Here is a 19,093-nt window from a genome sequence, read left to right as displayed (position 1 = left end):
TGCGTTGCACAGAGCTAGGAGCAGTGTATTAAACAAAGTGAATTATTATTATCAGGGATAGAGGGATAGGACATAAACTCAGCAAAAAAATAAATGTCCCTTTTTCAGGACCCTTTCAAAGATAATTCATAAAAATCCAAGTAAATCAAACACTGTTTTCCATGCTGTTCAATGAACCATTAACAAGTAATGAACATGCACCTGTGGAACGGTCATTAAGACACTAACAGCTTACAGACGGTAGGCAATTAAGGTCACAGTTATGAAAACTTCGGACACTAAAGAGGCCGTACTACTGACTCTGGAAAACACCAAAAGAAAGTTGCCCAGCGTCCCTGCTCATCTGCGTGAGCGTGCCTTAGGCATGCTGCAAGGAGGCATGAGGACTGCAGATGTGGACATGGCAATAAATTGCCATGTCCGTACTGTGAGACACATAAGACAGCACTACAGGGAGACGGGACGGACAGCTGATCGTCCTCGCAGTGGCAGACCACGTGTAACAACACCTGCACAGGATCAGTACATCTGAACATCACACCTGCGGGACAGGTACAGGATGGCAACAACAACTGCCCGAGTTACACCAGGAATGCACAATCCCTCCATCGGTGCTCAGACTGTCCGTAATAGGCTGAGAGAGGCTGGACTGAGAGCTTGTAGGCATGTTGTAAGGCAGGTCCTCACCAGACATCACTGGCAACAACGTTGCCTATGGGCACAAACCCACTGTCGCTGGATCAGACAGGACTCGCAAAAAGTGCTCTTCACTGACGAATCGCAGTTTTGTCTCACCAGGGGTGATGGTCGGATTCTCGTTTATCGTCAAAGGAATGAGCGTTACACCGAGGCCTGTACTCTGGAGCGGGATCGATTTGGAGGTAGAGGGTCTGTCATGGTCTGTGGCGGTGTGTCACAGCATCATCGGACTGAACTTGTTGTCATTGCAGGCAATCTCAATGCTGTGCGTTACAGGGAAGACATCCTCATCCCTCATGTGGTACCCTTCCTGCAGGCTCATCCTGACATGACCCTCATGCATGACAATGCCACCAGCCATACTGCTTGTTCTGTGCATGGTTTCCTGCAAGACAGGAATGTCAGTGTTCTGCCATGGCCAGCGAAGAGCCCGGATCTCAATCCCATTCAGCACGTCTGGGGCTAGGGCCATTCCCGCCAGAAATGTCTGGAAACTTGCAAGTGCCTTGGTGGAAGAGTGGGGTAACATCTCTGGCAAATCTGGTGCAGCTGGTGGCCACACCAGATACTGACTGTCACTTTTGATTTTGAACCCCCTTTGTTCAGGGACACATTATTACACTTCTGTTAGTCACAAGTCTATGGAACTTGTTCACTTTATGTCTCAGTTGTTGAATCTTGTAATGTTCTGTTTCGCACACCTCTTGGAGGAGGGAACACAACACCCTGCTACACTCAACTCCCCATGGGTTGTGAAAGAGGTATGTGATTGTAGGTGCGGGTAAGGATGACAGAGGCAGAGAATATTACCATTTACTGGGAATTTATTTCCAGGTACTTTTGTCTCTACCCTGTAATATGACATGCAAGCCACAATACATTTCAGGGGACCAGGGTAAAGCATCAGTAACGATTACTGACTGCGCCGCTGTCACACCCTGGTCTATATTTATTATGTTATCTTCATTTTTTGAGTCAGGCCAGGGTGTGACATGGGTTTATTTGTAGTGTGTTTCGTCTTGGGGTTGTGTGGGGTGTACAGATTGGTCTATGGCTGCCTGAGGCGGTTCTCAATCAGAGTCAGGTGATTATCGTTGTCTCTGAATGGGAACCATATTTAGGTAGCCTGGGTTTCACTGTGTGTTTGTGGGTGAATGTTCCTGTCTCTGTGTTTGTTGCACCAGTCAGGGCTGTTTCGGTTTTCGACGTTTGTTGTTTTGTATTGTTCGTGTTTCGTCTTAATTAAAGATGTATCGAACGAACCACGTTGCATTTTGGTCTGATCCTTGTTCCACCTCTTCGTCAGAGGAGGAGTTGGAAGAAACCCGTTACAGCCGCCCTGGTGTCTCGTAAGATTTTTATGGGCTTTTGATCAACTTGTTCTCCAGTTAAGGAAACACAACCAGCAGAGATAAACGGAGCACAGATAGGATCCGGTTTCCCAAATGCTGAATCAATAACTTGGTCCAACAGATGAGCCAAAGACTGGACTAAACCCACGCTTTACAATTTTGGGCATGGTGACAGGGACTGTTTCAGTTTATTTTTCAAAACCGGGAAGTCCGCAATCACGTGACCCTTTTGGTGACAGTAAAAACATTCACGGATCTTGTGCGAAGTCTTGGGGTCATCGGAGGAAAAGCAACCCGAACGAGCCACTGATGACGTAAATGTTCGGCCTTCAAAATGAAGTGCACCATAGACAGTCTTGCGTCAAAGCGTACTCATCTGCCAACACTGCTGCCTTGGCCAATGTCGAAACTTTCTGTTTATTTAAATTAACTACAATTCTATCAGGGAGGTTGCTTTTAAAATCCTCCAACAGCATCAACTCCCAAATATTAGCTTTGCTGGCTGAACACCAGCAATTAAACATAGACTCTTTGTCCCTAGCAAACTCAACAACAGTACGGTGAGAGGGTTTTTTTGTGGTTCCTGAAGCTCTGCCTGTAAGCTTCATGCGCCAACTCATAATCCGCAACACGGTAGCTTTAACTGTATTGTAGTGTAAACTGTCTTCCAGGGAGAGAGGAGCTACTACTTCCGGGGCTTTCGCAGACAAATTATATTGCAACAGGAGCAGCCAAACCTCGAGTGGCCAATGCAGTGCAGTGGCCACTTGCTCAAATGCAGAGAAATAGGAATCAACTTCCGACACCCGGAACTGAGAACTCAAAGATATGGTTTTCTGCAGAAATTAAGCTGGAGGTGATCACTGAGAACTCAAAGAGCTGGTTTACTGCAGAAATTAAGCTGGAGGTGATCACTGAGAACTAGATGAGCTGGTTTACTGCAGTAATGGAGTTGGTCGGTAATCACCCCTGGAGGTGATCACTGAGAACTCAACCAGCTGGTTGGTAATCCCCCCTGGAGGTGATCACTGAGAACCGGTAGTCGAGGTAATTGAGGTGATATATACATGTGGGAAGAGTTATTAAAGTGACTTATGCATAGACTTATTCATGGGGCGTCAGGAAGCCTAGTGGTTAGAGCGTTGGACAAGTAACCAAAAGGTTGCAAGATCAAATCCCTGAGTCGAAAAGGTAAGAGTCTTTCATTCTGCACCTGAACAAGGCAGTTAACCCACTGTTTCTAGGCCATCATTGAAAGTAAGAATTTGTTCTTAACTGACTTGACTAGTAAAATAAATATTTAACAACAGAGAGTAGCAGCAGTGTAAAAGGGGTGGGGGGTAGCCATTTGATTAGATGTTCAGTGGTCTTATGGCTTGGGGGTAGAAGCTGTTTAGAAGCCTCTTGGACCTAGACTCTGCGCTCCCGTACCGCTTGCCATGTGGTATCAGAGAGAACAGTCTATGATTAGGGTGGCTGGAGTCTTTGACAATTTTTAGGGCCTTCCTCTGACACCGTCTGGTATAGAGTTCCTGGATGGTAGGAAGCTTGGCACCAGTGATGTATTGGGACTTACGCACTACCCTCTGTAGTGCCTTGTGGTTGGAGGCCTAGCAGTTGCCATACCAGGCAGTGATGCAACCAGTCAGGATGCTTTCGATGGTGCAGCTGTAGAACATTTTGAGGATTTGAGGACCCATACCAATTCGTTTCAGTCTCCTGAGGGGGAATAGGTTTTGTCGTGCCCTCTTCACGACTGGCTTGGTCGTTTTATATTGTTGGTGATGTGGACACCAAGGAACTTGAAACTCTCAACCTGCTCCACTACAGCCCCATCGATGAGAACGGGGGCGTGCTTGGTCCTCCTTTTCTTGTAGTCCACAATCATCTCCTTTGTCTTGATCACATTGAGGGAGAGGTTGTTGTCCTGGCACCACACTGCCAGCTCTCTGACGCACACCTAAGGGACCCCAGTGTTAAGGATCAATGTGCTGGATGTGTTGTTACCCACCCTTACCACCTGGGGTAGGCCCGTCAGGAAGTGCAGTATCCAGTTGCAGAGGGAGGTGATTTGTCGCAGGGTCCTTAGCTTAGTGATGAGCTTTGAGGGCACTATGGTGTTGAAAGCTGAGCTGTAGTCAATGAATAGCATTCTCACATAGGTGTTCCTTTTGTCCAGGTGTGAAAGGGCAGTGTGGAGGGAAATAGAGATTGCATCATCTGTGGTTCTCTTGGGGCGGTATGCAAATTGAGTTGGTCTAGGGATTCTGGAATAAAGGTGTGGATGTGAGCCTTTCAAAGCACTCCGTGACTACAGACATGAGTGCTACGGGTCGGTAGTCATTTAGGCAGGTTACCTTAGTGTTCTTGGGCACAGGCACTATGGTGGCCAGCTTGAAACATGTTGGTATTACAGACTCAGATAGGGAGAGGTTGAAAATGTCAGTGAAGACACATTCCAGTTTGTCAGCGTATGCTCGGAGTACACGTCCTGGTAATCCGTCTGGATCTGCGGCCTTGTGAATATTGACCTGTTTAAAGGTCTTCCTCACATCGGCTGCGGAGAGCGTGATCACACAGTTGTCTCGAACAGCTGGTGCTCTCATGCATATTTCAGTGTTACTTGCCTTGAAGCAACATTAGAAGTAATTTAGCTTGTCTGGTAGGCTCGTGTCACTGGGCAGCTCTCAGCTCTCGGCCTTGCCACATCCGACGAGAGTCGGAGCCGGTGTAGTATGATTCGATTTTAGTCATGTATTGAAGCTTGCCTGTTTGATGGTTCGTTGGAGGGCATAGCGGGATTTCTTATAAGCTTCCCACTCCTTGAAAGCGGCAGCTCTACCCCTTAGCTCAGTGCTGATGTTGCCTGTAATCCATGGCATCTGATTGGGGTATGTACATACAGTCACTGTGGGGATGACGTAATCGATGCACTTATTGATGAAGCCAGTGACTGATGTGGTGCACTCCTTAATGCCATCGGAAGACTTCCGGAACATATTTCAGTCTGTGGTGGTATGTAGGCAGCTACAAAAAATACAGTTGAAAACTCTCTTGGTAGATAGTGTGGTCTACAGCTTATCATGAGATACTCTACCTCAGGCAAGCAAAACCTCAAGACTTCCTTAGATATCGTGCACCAGCTGTTGTTTACAAATATACATAGACCGTCACCCTTTGTCCTACCAGAGGCTGCTGTTCTATCCTGTGTAACCCGCCAGCTGTATGTTAATTAATTATATCATCGTTCAGCCACAACTCAATGAAACATAAGATGTGACAGTTTTTAATGTCCCGTTGGTGGGATATACTGTATGTGCTTTCAGCTCGTCCAATTTATTTTCCAGCGATTGTGGGTTGGCCAGTAGTACGGATGGCAAGGGCAGATTAGCCACTTGTCGACGGATCCTCACAAGGTACCCCGATCTCTTTCCGCAATATCTTTTCCTTCACTTTCTCTTGCGAATGACAGGATGAGGGCCTGGGTGTCTGGAGTAAATCCCTCTCGTCCGACTCATTTAAAGATAAATTATTCATCCAGTTCAAGGTGAGTTGTCGCTGTTCTGATTTCCAGAAGGTCTTTTCAATCATAAGAGACGGTAGCAGCAAAATTATGTACAAAATAAGTTACAAACAATGTCAAAAGATGTTTATAAATAGCACGGTTGGTTAATAAGAGCGCATGAAATGGCAGCCATCCTCTCCGGCGCCATCTTCACACACATACACATACAGACATACACACACATACAGACAAACACACACAGACACACACACACGTACACACACACGTACTCACATACACGTACACACATACACACATATACACACAGGTGCCATTTTTTTCAGGAGGCTTGAACTCTAAAGGTTCCACTTAACCCACGGTTCTGTGTGTAGATTGATATGTGTGTATACATGCATCTATATGTGTGTGTTGGTCAGTCTTACAGATGTATAACAACAGTATTTGCTCCAATGACTTTTTCTCTCCCCTCTCTCTGTGTCTGTGGTGTTTGTCTAGTACAACGACGAGGTACACTATGTAGAGCCATGCCTGAATGGAACTCTGGTTCAAGCTGACGTCACCAACAAAGACGTGAGTCTAATTCAGCATAACTGTTCCTAATGACCATCAGAATCACACACACACACACACACACACACACACACACACACACACACACACACACACACACACACACACACACACACACACACACACACACACACACACACACACACACACACACACACACACACACAATGATCATTTACGCTGCTGCTACTCTGTTTGTCGTATATCCTGATGCCTCGTCACCGTATCCCTATACATACACTATGTCTACATAAGTATGTGGACCCCCCATTCAAACTAGTGCATTCTGTTATTTCAGCTACAACATTTGCTGACAGGTGTATAAAATCGAGCACACATCCATGCAATCTCCCTAGACAATCATTGGTAATTACTGAAGAGCTCAGTGACTTTCAAAGGATACCACGTTTCCAACAAGTCATTTCGTCAAAGTGGTAGGACGTACAAGCTCACAGAACGTGACCGCCGAGAGCTGCAACAAGTAGCGCATAAATATCCTATGATCTTGGTTGCAACACACTACCGAGTACCAAACTGCCTCTGCAACGTCAGCACAATAACTGTTCGTCAGGCGCTTCATGAAATGGGTTTCCATGGCCCGAGCAGTCGCACACAAGCCTCAGATCACCATGCGCAATGCCAGAAGTCGGCTGGAGTGTTGCAAAGTTCGCCGTCATTGGCTCCCGAGTGGCGCAGCGGTCTAAGGTACTGCTTCTCAGTGCTAGTGGCGTCACTACAGACCCTGGTTCGATTCCAGGCTGTGTCACAACCAGCTGTGATTGGGAGTCCCATAGGGCGGCACACAATTGGCCCAGCATCGTCCAGTTTGGCCGGGGTAGGCTGTAATTCTAAATAAGAATTTGTTCTTAACTGACCTGTCTAGTTAAATGAAGGTTAAATAAAAAATATATAAAATAAAAAACATAAATTGGACTCTAGAGCAATGGAAACGCGTTCTCTGGGGTGATGAATCATGCTTCACTATCTGCATGTCCGACGGACAAATCTGAGTGTGGCAGATGCCAGGAGATCACTTTCTGCCCCAATGCATAATGCCAACTGTAAAGTTTGATGGAGGAGGACTAATGGTCTGGGGCTGTTTTTCATGGTTCAGGCCCCTTAGTTCCAGTGACGGGAAATCTTAACACTACAAAATACAATGACATTCTCGACGATTCTGTGCTTACAACTTTGTGGCAACAGTTTGGTGAAGGCCCTGTTTCAGCATGACAATGCCCCCGTGCACAAAGCAAGGTCCACACAGAAATTATTTGGCAAGATGGGTGTGGAAGAACTTGACTGGTCTGCTCAGAACCCTGACCTCATCGAACACCTTTGGCATGAATTGAAATGCTGACTACAAGCCAGGCCAATGTTCCAACATCTAGTGGAAAGCCTTCCCAGAAAAGTGGAGGCTGTTATAGCAGCAAAGGAGAGACAAACTAATGGGGAGACATAATAATGCCCATGATTTTCGAATGAGATGTTCGAAGAGCAGGTGTCCACATACTTTTGGTCATGTAGTGCATCTGTCTCCAGCACCCAGTATCCCTGCACATTGTAAATATGATACTGGAACTGACCCTGTATATAGCTTCTTACTTTCTCTTGTTCTTCTCATTTCCTATTTTTATTTCTCATGTTTTTGTTCTACCTTATTATTTATTTTTAGTATTGCATTGATACTGACTACTGCATTTTTGGTTTGGAGCTTGCAAGAAAGTCACATGACATTAAAACATTAAATTGAGGCTTGATGGAATGTGCCTGATGTTCAGAGTGGAGAGGTTCAGCAGCCCTCTGGTCTCTGTGTGTGTGTGTGTGTGTGTGTGTGTGTGTGTGTGTGTGTGTGTGTGTGTGTGTGTGTGTGTGTGTGTGTGTGTGTGTGTGTGTGTGTGTGTGTGTGTGTGTGTGTGTGTGTGTGTGTGTGTGTGTGTGTGTGTGTGTGTGTGTGTGTGTGTGTGTGTGTGTGTGTGTGTGTGCCTGTGTGGCTGGCAGTCCCATTAAGATGGTTTCAGTGATAATCCCAGTCAGGGAGATGGAGAGAGACAGGGGATAGTCTGCCTGCCTGCCTATTACTGTAGAGAGGGAAGCACAGTTAGAAACCTGCATTCATTTCCACAGTCCCATTCTCAAGGATTCATTCAGTTATACACACACTTTACTTTATATTTCTGCATGGACCCATTTCCAGGGGTGCATTCAAAATTCAATTTTCCCATCCTGCTAAGCCTTCCGTTAGCCAATGGCTACCCACACTTTTCTATTTGTGTGTGTGTATATTGTATTTGAATTTATTAAGGATCCCCATTACTTCCTGCCAAGGCAGCAGCTACTCTTCCTGGGGTCTAGCAACATTCAGGCAGTTATATACAATTACAAATTGTGTCTGTGCCCGAACAAAAAAAAACCATAAAAAATGTGCAGTTTCACAAATTATATTTCCACATGTATTAAATGTAGAGATCCATTGTAAACACCATCTTTTCACATGTGAGGAAAATAACATGTTTTCACCTCAAATGTGAATTGTAGTATCAAATGTGAAATTTGCGATATTCACGTGTTAAATATGTTCACATGTGAGAATCGGATATACCATTTCACGTAAAACAACATTTCATGCAAAACAACTCAACCTGTGAAAATCTCCCTTTAACATTTGGAATTGCAAGTTGTGATTGTTTTTCACATTTTCACATGTTTTAGTTTAATGAAACTGCAAATTAGATTTTTATATGTGACTGTTTTTGCAATTCGACATGTGAAAATTAAAATATAATATGCAGTTTCAGGTGTAAGAAAACTCCACATTTACTCCACTGTTTGTAAACAAAGTAAATGTAAACACATGGTTAAACTATAATTTTGATTTCATTGATGGTCATTCCTAGCAACCTAGCGTAGTCTATGGATTTGAGAATGGTTGCATTTCTCCAGCCCTATCCCTCAGCTTTTTACCAACATGTGGTGGGGAGGACACTAAATGTTTCAGTTAAGGATTGTCGCTTTAATCACCTTTACTAGAATAATAGTGTTATATGGTGTAATCCTCGAGTGATTTGTATTTGTGCCTTTAATATCAAACAATATGTCTGCAGAGAACACATTTCTAAGTATTGAAAATAAATACCCAAAATACCCAAAAGCATTTCTGGTAAAACAAAATATTGCAGGGAAATAGTTGTAAAAAGCGAGAGCAAATACATTGTAAATGGATGCTAAATATTTTTTGTTCAGTAAAAACGGTTTTATGATAGTTAAATAAAACACCTTTCTCTTTCCTGCAAATGTCCCTATCTTTGGTTACAATACCTTGGCCTTCACTTTCGCTCCATTCTATCGAGTTGCAAGTTTTGGCACATTCCTTCCAGCAGCATAGCACCTTGCATCCCACTGCTGGTTCGCCTTTGAAGCTAATCAGGGTCAGTCCCTGGATGGGAGACCACAAGTGGTAGAAAATAATCAGGGTCTATCTCTGGATGGGAGACCACATGTAGCTGGAAGTGGTAGAAAATAATCAGGGTCTATCTCTGGATGGGAGACCACATGTAGCTGGAAGTGGTAGAAAATAATCAGGGTCTATCTCTGGGTGGGAGACCACATGTAGCTGGAAGTGGTAGAAAATAATCAGGGTCTATCTCTGGATGGGAGACCACATGTAGCTGGAAGTGGTAGAAAATAATCAGTGTCAGTCTCTGGATGGGAGACATCATGTAGCTGGAAGTGGTAGAAAATAATCAGGGTCTATCTCTGGATGGGAGACCACATGTAGCTGGAAGTGGAAAATAATCAGGGTTTATCTCTGGATGGGAGACCACATGTGGTAGAAAATAATCAGGGTTTATCTCTGGATGGGAGACCACATGTAGCTGGAAGTGGTAGAAAATAATCAGGGTCTATCTCTGGATGGGAGACCACATGTAGCTGGAAGTGGAAAATAATCAGGGTTTATCTCTGGATGGGAGACCACATGTGGTAGAAAATAATCAGGGTTTATCTCTGGATGGGAGACCACATGTAGCTGGAAGTGGTAGAAAATAATCAGGGTCTATCTCTGGATGGGAGACCACATGTAGCTGGAAGTGGTAGAAAATAATCAGGGTCTATCTCTGGATGGGAGACCACATGTAGCTGGAAGTGGTAGAAAATAATCAGGGTCAGTCTCTGGATGGGAGACCACATGTAGCTGGAAGTGGTAGAAAATAATCAGGGTCTATCTCTGGATGGGAGACATCATGTAGCTGGAAGTGATAGAAAATAATCAGGGTCAGTCTCTGGATGGGAGACATCATGTAGCTGGAAGTGATAGAAAATAATCAGGGTCTATCTCTGGATGGGAGACCACATGTAGCTGGAAGTGGAAAATAATCAGGGTTTATCTCTGGATGGGAGACCACATGTGGTAGAAAATAATCAGGGTTTATCTCTGGATGGGAGACCACATGTGGTAGAAAATAATCAGGGTTTATCTCTGGATGGGAGACCACATGTGGTAGAAAATAATCAGGGTTTATCTCTGGATGGGAGACCACATGTGGTAGAAAATAATCAAGGTTTATCTCTGGATGGGAGACCACATGTGGTAGAAAATAATCAGGTGAAAAATAAACATGTGGAGAAAAAAGGTCACATGGGGATAATGTCTTTCACGTGGGCAAAACGTGAACAATTTTAATGTGAAACTTCACACATCCACTTGCTAAATCCACTTCAATCAGTGTAGATGGAGGGGAGACAATTGAGATATGGATTGTGTATGTGTGCCATTCAGAGGGTGAATGAGCAAGACAAAAGTTTTAAGTGCCTTTGAACGGGGTATGGTAGTATGTGCCAGGCGTACCGGTTTGAGTGTGTCCAGCTCTGCAATGCTGCTGGGTTTTTCACGTTCAACAGTTTCCCATGTGTATCAAGAATGGTCCACCACCCAAAGGACATTCAACCAACTTGACATAACTGTGGGAAGCATTGGAGTCAACATTGGACAGCATCCCTGTGGAACGCTTTCGACACCTTGCAGAGTCCATGGTTCAATGAGTTGAGGCTGTTCTGAGGCAAAATATGGGGTGTGGTACAGTGTTAGGAAAAAGGTCTTAATGTTTTGTGCAATCAGTGTCACAGGAGGTTGGTGGCACCTTGGGAAGGACAGGCTGGTGGTAATAGCTAGTGGAATGAGGGGAATGGTATCAAGTACATCCAACACATTGTTTCTATGGTTTCTTTGTGTTTGATGCCATTCCATTTGCTGCGTTCTGGACATTATTATGAGCCGTTCTCCCCTCAGCAGCCTTCTGTGCTCAGTGTATTGATACATCTTTTTCACATCTAATTTGTTCACGTGTGTGTGTGTGTGTGTGTGTGTGTGTGTGTGTGTGTGTGTGTGTGTGTGTGTGTGTGTGTGTGTGTGTGTGTGTGTGTGTGTGTGTGTGTGTGTGTGTGTGTGTGTGTGTGTATGCATGTCTGTGTGCACGTGTGTCTGTGTGTGTGTGTGTGTGTGTGTGTGTCTGTGTCTGTGTGTGTGTGTGTGTGTGTGTGTGTGTGTGTGTGTGTGTGTGTGTGTGTGTGTGTGTGTGTGTGTGTGTGTGTGTGTGTGTGTGTGTGTGTGTATGTATGCATGTCTGTGTGCACGTGTGTCTGTGTGTGTGCATGTGTGTGCGCGTGTGTCTATGTGTGCATGTGTGTGTGTGTGTGTGTGTGTGTGTAGGTGTGGGTGGATTTGTGTGTGTGGATGTGTGTGTGTGTGTGCGTTCTGAGATTTCCATACCCAACTATAACATTATAACTGCCAAAGGGGGAGGAGTTGCAGTCTACTGCAGAGATAGCCTGCAAAGTAATGTCATACTTTCCAGGTCCATACCCAAACAGTTCGAACTACTAATCTTAAAAATTACTCTCTCCAGAAATAAGTCTCTCACTGTTGCCGCCTGCTACCGACCCCCCTCAGCTCCCAGCTGTGCCCTGGACACCATTTGTGAATTGATCGCCCCCCATCTAGCTTCAGAGTTTGTTCTGTTAGGTGACCTAAACTGGGATATGCTTAACACCCCAGGCAGTCCTACAATCTAAGCTAGATGCCCTCAATCTCACACAAATCATCAAGGAACCCACCAGATACAACCCTAAATCTGTAAACAAGGGCACCCTCATAGACGTTATCCTGACCAACTGGCCCTCCAAATACACCTCCGCTGTCTTCAACCAGGATCTCAGCGATTACTGCCTCATTGCCTGTATCCGCTACGGAGCCGCAGTCAAACGACCACCCCTCATCACTGTCAAACGCTCCCTAAAACACTTCTGTGAGCAGGCCTTTCTAATCGACCTGGCCCGGGTATCCTGGAAGGACATTGACCTCATCCCGTCAGTTGAGGATGCCTGGTCATTCTTTAAAAGTAACTTCCTCACCATTTTAGATAAGCATGCTCCATTCAAAAAATGCAGAACTAAGAACAGATATAGCCCTTGGTTCACTCCAGACCTGACTGCCCTCGACCAGCACAAAAACATCCTGTGGCGGACTGCAATAGCATCGAATAGTCCCCGCGATATGCAACTGTTCAGGGAAGTCAGGAACCAATACACGCAGTCAGTCAGGAAAGCTAAGGCCAGCTTCTCCAGGCAGAAATTTGCATCCTGTAGCTCCAACTCCAAAAAGTTCTGGGACACTGTGAAGTCCATGGAGAACAAGAGCACCTCCTCCCAGCTGCCCACTGCACTGAGGCTAGGTAACACGGTCACCACGATAAATCCATGATTATAGAAAACTTCAACAAACAATTTCTCAACGGCTGGCCATGCCTTCTGCCTGGCTACTCCAACCTCGGCCAACAGCTCCGCCCCCCCCCCCCGCAGCTACTCGCCCAAGCCTCTCCAGGTTCTCCTTGGACCTGTGCTAGCTAACCTCCAAACGAGCTTCAATGCCATACAACACTCCTTCCATGGCCTCCAACTGCTCTTAAACGCTAGTAAAACCAAATGCATGCTTTTCAACCGTTCGCTAACTGCACCTGTACGCCTGACTAGTATCACCACCCTGGATGGTTCCGACCTTGAATATGTGGACATCTATAAGTACCTTAGGTGTCTGGCTAGACTGTAAACTCTCCTTCCAGACTCATATCAAACATCTCCAATCGAAAATCAAATCTAGAGTCGGCATTCTATTCCGCAACAAAGCCTCCTTCACTTACGCCGTCAAACTTACCCTAGTAAAACTGACTATCCTACCGATCCTCGACTTCGGCGACGTCATCTACAAAATAGCTTCCAACACTCTACTCAGCAAACTGGATGCAGTTTTGTCACTAAAGCACCTTATACCACCCACCACTGCGACCTGTATGCTCTAGTCGGCTGGCCCTCGCTACATATTCGTCGCCAGACCCACTGGTTCCAGGTCATCTACAAGTCCATGCTAGGTAAAGCTCCGCCTTATCTCAGTTCACTGGTCATGATGGCAACACCCTCCCGTAGCACGCGCTCCAGCAGGTGTATCTCACTGATCATCCCTAAAGCCAACACCTCATTTGGCTGCCTTTCGTTACAGTTCTCTGCTGCCTGTGACTGGAACGAATTGCAAAAATTGCTGAAGTTGGAGACTTTTATCTCCCTCACCAACTTCAAATATCTGCTATCTGAGCAGCTAACCGATCGCTGCAGCTGTACATAGTCTATCGGTAAATAGCCCACCCAATTTTACCTACCTCATCCCCATACTGTTTTTACTTATTTAGTTTTCTGCTCTTTTGCACACCAATATCTCTACCTGTACATGACCATCTGATCATTTATCACCCCAGTGTTAATCTGCAAAATTTTAATTATTGGCCTACCTCCTCATGCCTTTTGCATAGAATGTATATAGACTCTCTTTTTTTTCTACTGTGTTATTGACTTGTTTATTGTTTACTCCATGTGTAACTATGTGTTGTCTGTTCACACTGCTATGCTTTATCTTGGCCAGGTCGCAGTTGCAAATGAGAACTTGTTCTCAACTAGCCTACCTGGTTAAATAAAGGTGAAATAAAAAAATAAAAAATAAAAAGTGTGTGCTTGTTAGTATTAGGCCTAGAGTTTGTTTGTTGTGCTGTGAGTCAGTCCTCAGATTGCGTCTTAGCCTGCGGTAGAGGATTAGCTCAATGTCTAACTTGAAGAGGTCGTATGAAGTCACAGCTTTCTGTCTCTACTAAAACTGTTCAAAGCCTCAACTGTCCATAAGGACTCATCTGTATCTACAAAAACAGATTGAGGCCTTAACTGTCAAATAAACACATATTTGTTTATTTCAGTGAAATTTAGCTCCTAAGTATAGCGTATCAATGTTCACCTGATTTATCTCCCACCCACCCACCCACCCATCCAGCCCCTAGTGGCCAGTTTTGAAGTCATCTCCCGACGTAGTTGGGACTTGGAAGAATATTGCCTTGGATATCAAGTGACCTGGCTACACACGCACACACACACACACACACACACACACACACACACACACACACACACACACACACACACACACACACACACACACACACACACACACACACACACACACACACACACACACACACACACACACACCAAGTCACCTTCCTGCTAATCTGACTGAGACAATGACACCCAGCTCTCTGAGGAAGGGAGTGGTTTGACATTTAGTTCTATTGTGTTTTGATTTCTTGTATGTAGGGAACACAGGCACACACACACACGCACGCACGCACGCACGCACACACACACACACACACACACACACACACACACACACACACACACACACACACACACACACACACACACACACACACACACACACACACACACACAGTTATTTATCTGATTAAACTGATTGGAGAGGATGAATAGGAGAGAAAAGCAATGACAGATAGAGGAGAAAGGAAATAGACCTAGAGAGGGATGTGGAGAGAGGGTGAGGTGTAGGTAAGGAATTCCACTGAGGAGACTGTTTTGGTCGAGGTATAAATAATGCCCAGGGTATTACGCGTAAAGCAGTTGGCTCTTGGCAGTGGAATGTGTTAAGTACCGGAGTTTTAATAGAGGAGTTTTAATAGAAGCCATGCCAGCACATTAACTGGCACTCTGATCACTTTCAAACATGACTCTCAAACACTTGCTTACACACACACACACACGCACACACACACACGCACACACGCACACACACACACGCACACACACTACACAAATAGAGGGAGAGGGAGAGAAAGGAGGGAGAGAACTAGAATAAGGAGGACAGCTATAGTAGAGTACATAGCTCCTAGGCAGCAGAGGCTCTCTCTCTCTCCTGCAGTGACCTACTGTACTGTAAGAGCTTTTAGAAAATAATCCATCTTATCCCCCCATTCCTCTCACTCTCTCCCTCCATCACATTCTCTAACTCACTCACTACTCTCTCTCCATCTTATCATCCCATTCCTCTCACTCTCTCCCTCCATCACATTCTCTAACTCACTCACTTCTCTCTCTCCATCTTATCCCCCCATTCCTCTCACTCTCTCCCTCCATCACATTCTCTAACTCACTCACTACTCTCTCTCCATCTTATCATCCCATTCCTCTCACTCGCTCCCTCCATCACGTTCTCTAACTCACTCACTACTCTCTCTCCATCTTATCCCCCCATTCCTCTCACTCTCTCCCTCCATCACATTCTCTAACTCACTCACTTCTCTCTCTCCATCTTATCCCCCCATTCCTCTCACTCTCTCCCTCCATCACATTCTCTAACTCACTCACTACTCTCTCTCCATCTTATCCCCCCATTCCTCTCACTCTCTCCCTCCATCACATTCTCTAACTCACTCACTACTCTCTCTCCCCTTGACAGCCTGTATCTCTCTACACCTCAGCCTCCCTCTCTTTTTCATTTCATTTCCACTGACAGTCTCCACACCTAGTATCTTTAACTATCTTCCATTTACCTCATTCTGTCTCCTAGTCTTCATTCCTCAATTGCTACCTCCCCCTTCTGTCTTTCATTCTATGACTTTCACAAATTCTCTCTTCCCCAAATCCGTTTGGAGAAGTTTTTCTTTGCTTCTTTCAATGTGACACTGAATGACTTCAGTGAGAAGGGCTGGAGGTGTGCTGATAGCACAAAGTTGTCTGCGTCTAACAGACACTGTGATGTGGGTTTTATTCCGCAATGTGTGTGTGTTTGTGTGTGTGTGTTTGTGTTAGTGTGTGTGCGTGCGTGGGTGGGTGTGTATGCACGGATGCTCACGCTTATCAAGGGCTTGCACAGCATGGTTCCTGCATGTCTCTGGGTTGTATAAATTTGGTCTTATCTTTCTGTCTCTGAGTCGACTAGTTTAGTCTTATCTCCTCCCGAAGATACAGAACTCATTAGAATATCTGGGATGGATGCTTCACCCAAAAAGCTTATTCCTGTCTCTCTCTCTCTCTCTCTCTCTCTCTCTCTCTCTCTCTCTTTCTCTCTCTTTCTCTCTATTGCTCTTTCCCTCTCTCTCTCTGTCTCTCTCTCTCTCTCTCTCTCTCTCTCTCTCTCTTTCTCTCTCTTGCTCTTTCCCTCTCTCACTCTTTCTCTCTCTCTCTCTTTCTCTCTCTTGCTCTTTCCCTCTCTCTTGCTCTTTCTCTCCTTCTCTCTCTTGCTCTTTCCCTCTCTCTCTCTTGCTCTTTCTCTCCTTCTCTCTCTTGCTCTTTCCCTCTCTCACTCTTTCTCTCTCTCTCTCTTTCTCTCTCTTGCTCTTTCCCTCTCTCACTCTTTCTATCTCTTGCTCTTTCCCTCTCTCTCTTGCTCTTTCTCTCCTTCTCTCTCTTGCTCTGTCCCTCTCTCTCTCTTGCTCTTTCTCTCCTTCTCTCTCTTGCTCTTTCCCTCTCTCACTCTTTCTATCTCTTGCTCTTTCCCTCTCTCTCTTGCTCTTTCTCTCCTTCTCTCTCTTGCTCTTTCCCTCTCTCTCTCTTGCTCTTTCTCTCCTTCTCTCTCTTGCTCTTTCCCTCTCTCACTCTTTCTATCTCTTGCTCTTTCCCTCTCTCTTGCTCTTTCTCTCCTTCTCTCTCTTGCTCTTTCCCTCTCTCTCTCTTGCTCTTTCTCTCCTTCTCTCTCTTGCTCTTTCCCTCTCTCACTCTTTCTATCTCTTGCTCTTTCCCTCTCTCTCTCTTGCTCTTTCTCTCCTTCTCTCTCTTGCTCTTTCCCTCTCTCTCTCTTGCTCTTTCTCTCCTTCTCTCTCTTGCTCTTTCCCTCTCTCACTCTTTCTCTCTCACTCTTTCTCTCTCTCTCTTTCTCTCTCTTGCTCTTTCCCTCTCTCACTCTTTCTATCTCTTGCTCTTTCCCTCTCTCTCTCTTGCTCTTTCTCTCCTTCTCTCTCTTGCTCTTTCCCTCTCTCTCTCTTGCTCTTTCTCTCCTTCTCTCTCTTGCTCTTTCCCTCTCTCACTCTTTCTATCTCTTGCTCTTTCCCTCTCTCTCTCTTGCTCTTTCTCTCCTTCTCTCTCTTGCTCTTTCCCTCTCTCTCTCTTGCTCTTTCTCTCCTTCTCTCTCTTGCTCTTTCCCTCTCTCACTCTTTCTCTCTCTCTCTCTTTCTCTCTCTTGCTCTTTCCCTCTCTCACTCTTTCTATCTCTTGCTCTTTCCCTCTCTCTCTCTTGCTCTTTCTCTCCTTCTCTCTCTTGCTCTTTCCCTCTCTCTCTCTTGCTCTTTCTCTCCTTCTCTCTCTTGCTCTTTCCCTCTCTCACTCTTTCTATCTCTTGCTCTTTCCCTCTCTCTCTCTTGCTCTTTCTCTCCTTCTCTCTCTTGCTCTTTCCCTCTCTCTCTCTTGCTCTTTCTCTCCTTCTCTCTTGCTCTTTCCCTCTCTCGCTCTTTCTATCTCTTGCTCTTTCCCTCTCTCTCTCGCTCTTTCTCTCCTTCTCTCTCTTGCGCTTTCCCTCTCTCACTCTTTCTCTTTCTCTCTCTCTCTTGCTCTTTCTCTCTCTCGCTCTTTCCCTCTCTCACTCTTTCTCTCTCAATTTCAATTTAAGGGCCTTTATTGGCATGGGTAACAAATCATAAATGAACAGTAAACATTGCACTCACAAAAGTTTCAAATGTCATATTATGGCTAAATGCAGTGTTGTAATGATGTGCAAATAGTTAACATACAAAAGGGAAAATAAATAAACATAAATATGGGTTGTATTTACAATGGTGTTTGTTCTTGACTGGTTGTCCCTTTCTTGTGGTAACATGACACAAATTATGCTTGCTTGTTATGGTATCTTATCTAATAGATATGGGAGTTTATCAAAATTGGGTTTGTTTTCAAATTGCTTGTGTCTGTGCAATCTGAGGGACATATGTGTCTCTAATTGCTAAGAGAATTATGTTCTCAATGTTCATAAACTGAACTTCAATTGAACTACTCGGTCTGCTACCAAGAATGTGTAAGATTCTTGTTGAAATGAAACAGACAGAGGCCAGTCTACAATAGTCAGCAACGTTTATTTACGAGAGCTCTGCCCATCATTACATGTACATTGGTTTATATACCTCTCATTTCATCATAAATGTCCCTCCTCCTCTCAGACAATGACAATATAGTTTACAAGTCTTCTCCTACTCTTACATTGCTTATCACATCCTGCAACACGTTACACAATCTACTGCAAGCCCCATGGTTTCTCCAGTCTCCGGGTGGGGAGACCTTCCCTGTTATCAGTTTCACAGTGGTCACAAGTTGTCTGCCACACAGTTCCTTGTCAGCTAACAGTTCATCTTTCTTACGGAAAAACATTATTGATCATTATACAGAGACAGGGTAGAATTCTGTTAGATATAGTCCTATCATTACTTTGAATGTATACATCATTTAGTCATTATACATCAAATTCATAACACTAATATGGTCATACGTTGGGCAGGAGGTTAGGAAGTGCAGCTCAGTTTCCACCTCATTCTGTGGGCAGTGTGCACATAGCCTGTCTTCTCTTAAGAGCCAGGTC

General features: G+C 44.9%; 1 protein-coding gene across 1 annotated transcript in view; it reads left to right on the top strand.

The window, feature by feature from the left end:
* The window catches only part of cacna2d3a (calcium channel, voltage-dependent, alpha 2/delta subunit 3a), a 348,945-nt gene that overhangs the window by 185,265 nt on the left and 144,587 nt on the right, over positions 1-19,093 (top strand). The window contains exon 9 of the mRNA XM_064956460.1: positions 6,073-6,147. Coding sequence (XP_064812532.1) covers positions 6,073-6,147 — 75 coding nt within the window. The remainder of the gene's footprint in view (positions 1-6,072; positions 6,148-19,093) is intronic.

Source organism: Oncorhynchus masou, chromosome 33 (assembly GCF_036934945.1).
Source record: "Oncorhynchus masou masou isolate Uvic2021 chromosome 33, UVic_Omas_1.1, whole genome shotgun sequence".
Taxonomy (NCBI): Eukaryota; Metazoa; Chordata; class Actinopteri; order Salmoniformes; family Salmonidae; genus Oncorhynchus; species Oncorhynchus masou.
This window is presented reverse-complemented; position numbering and strand designations above follow the sequence as displayed.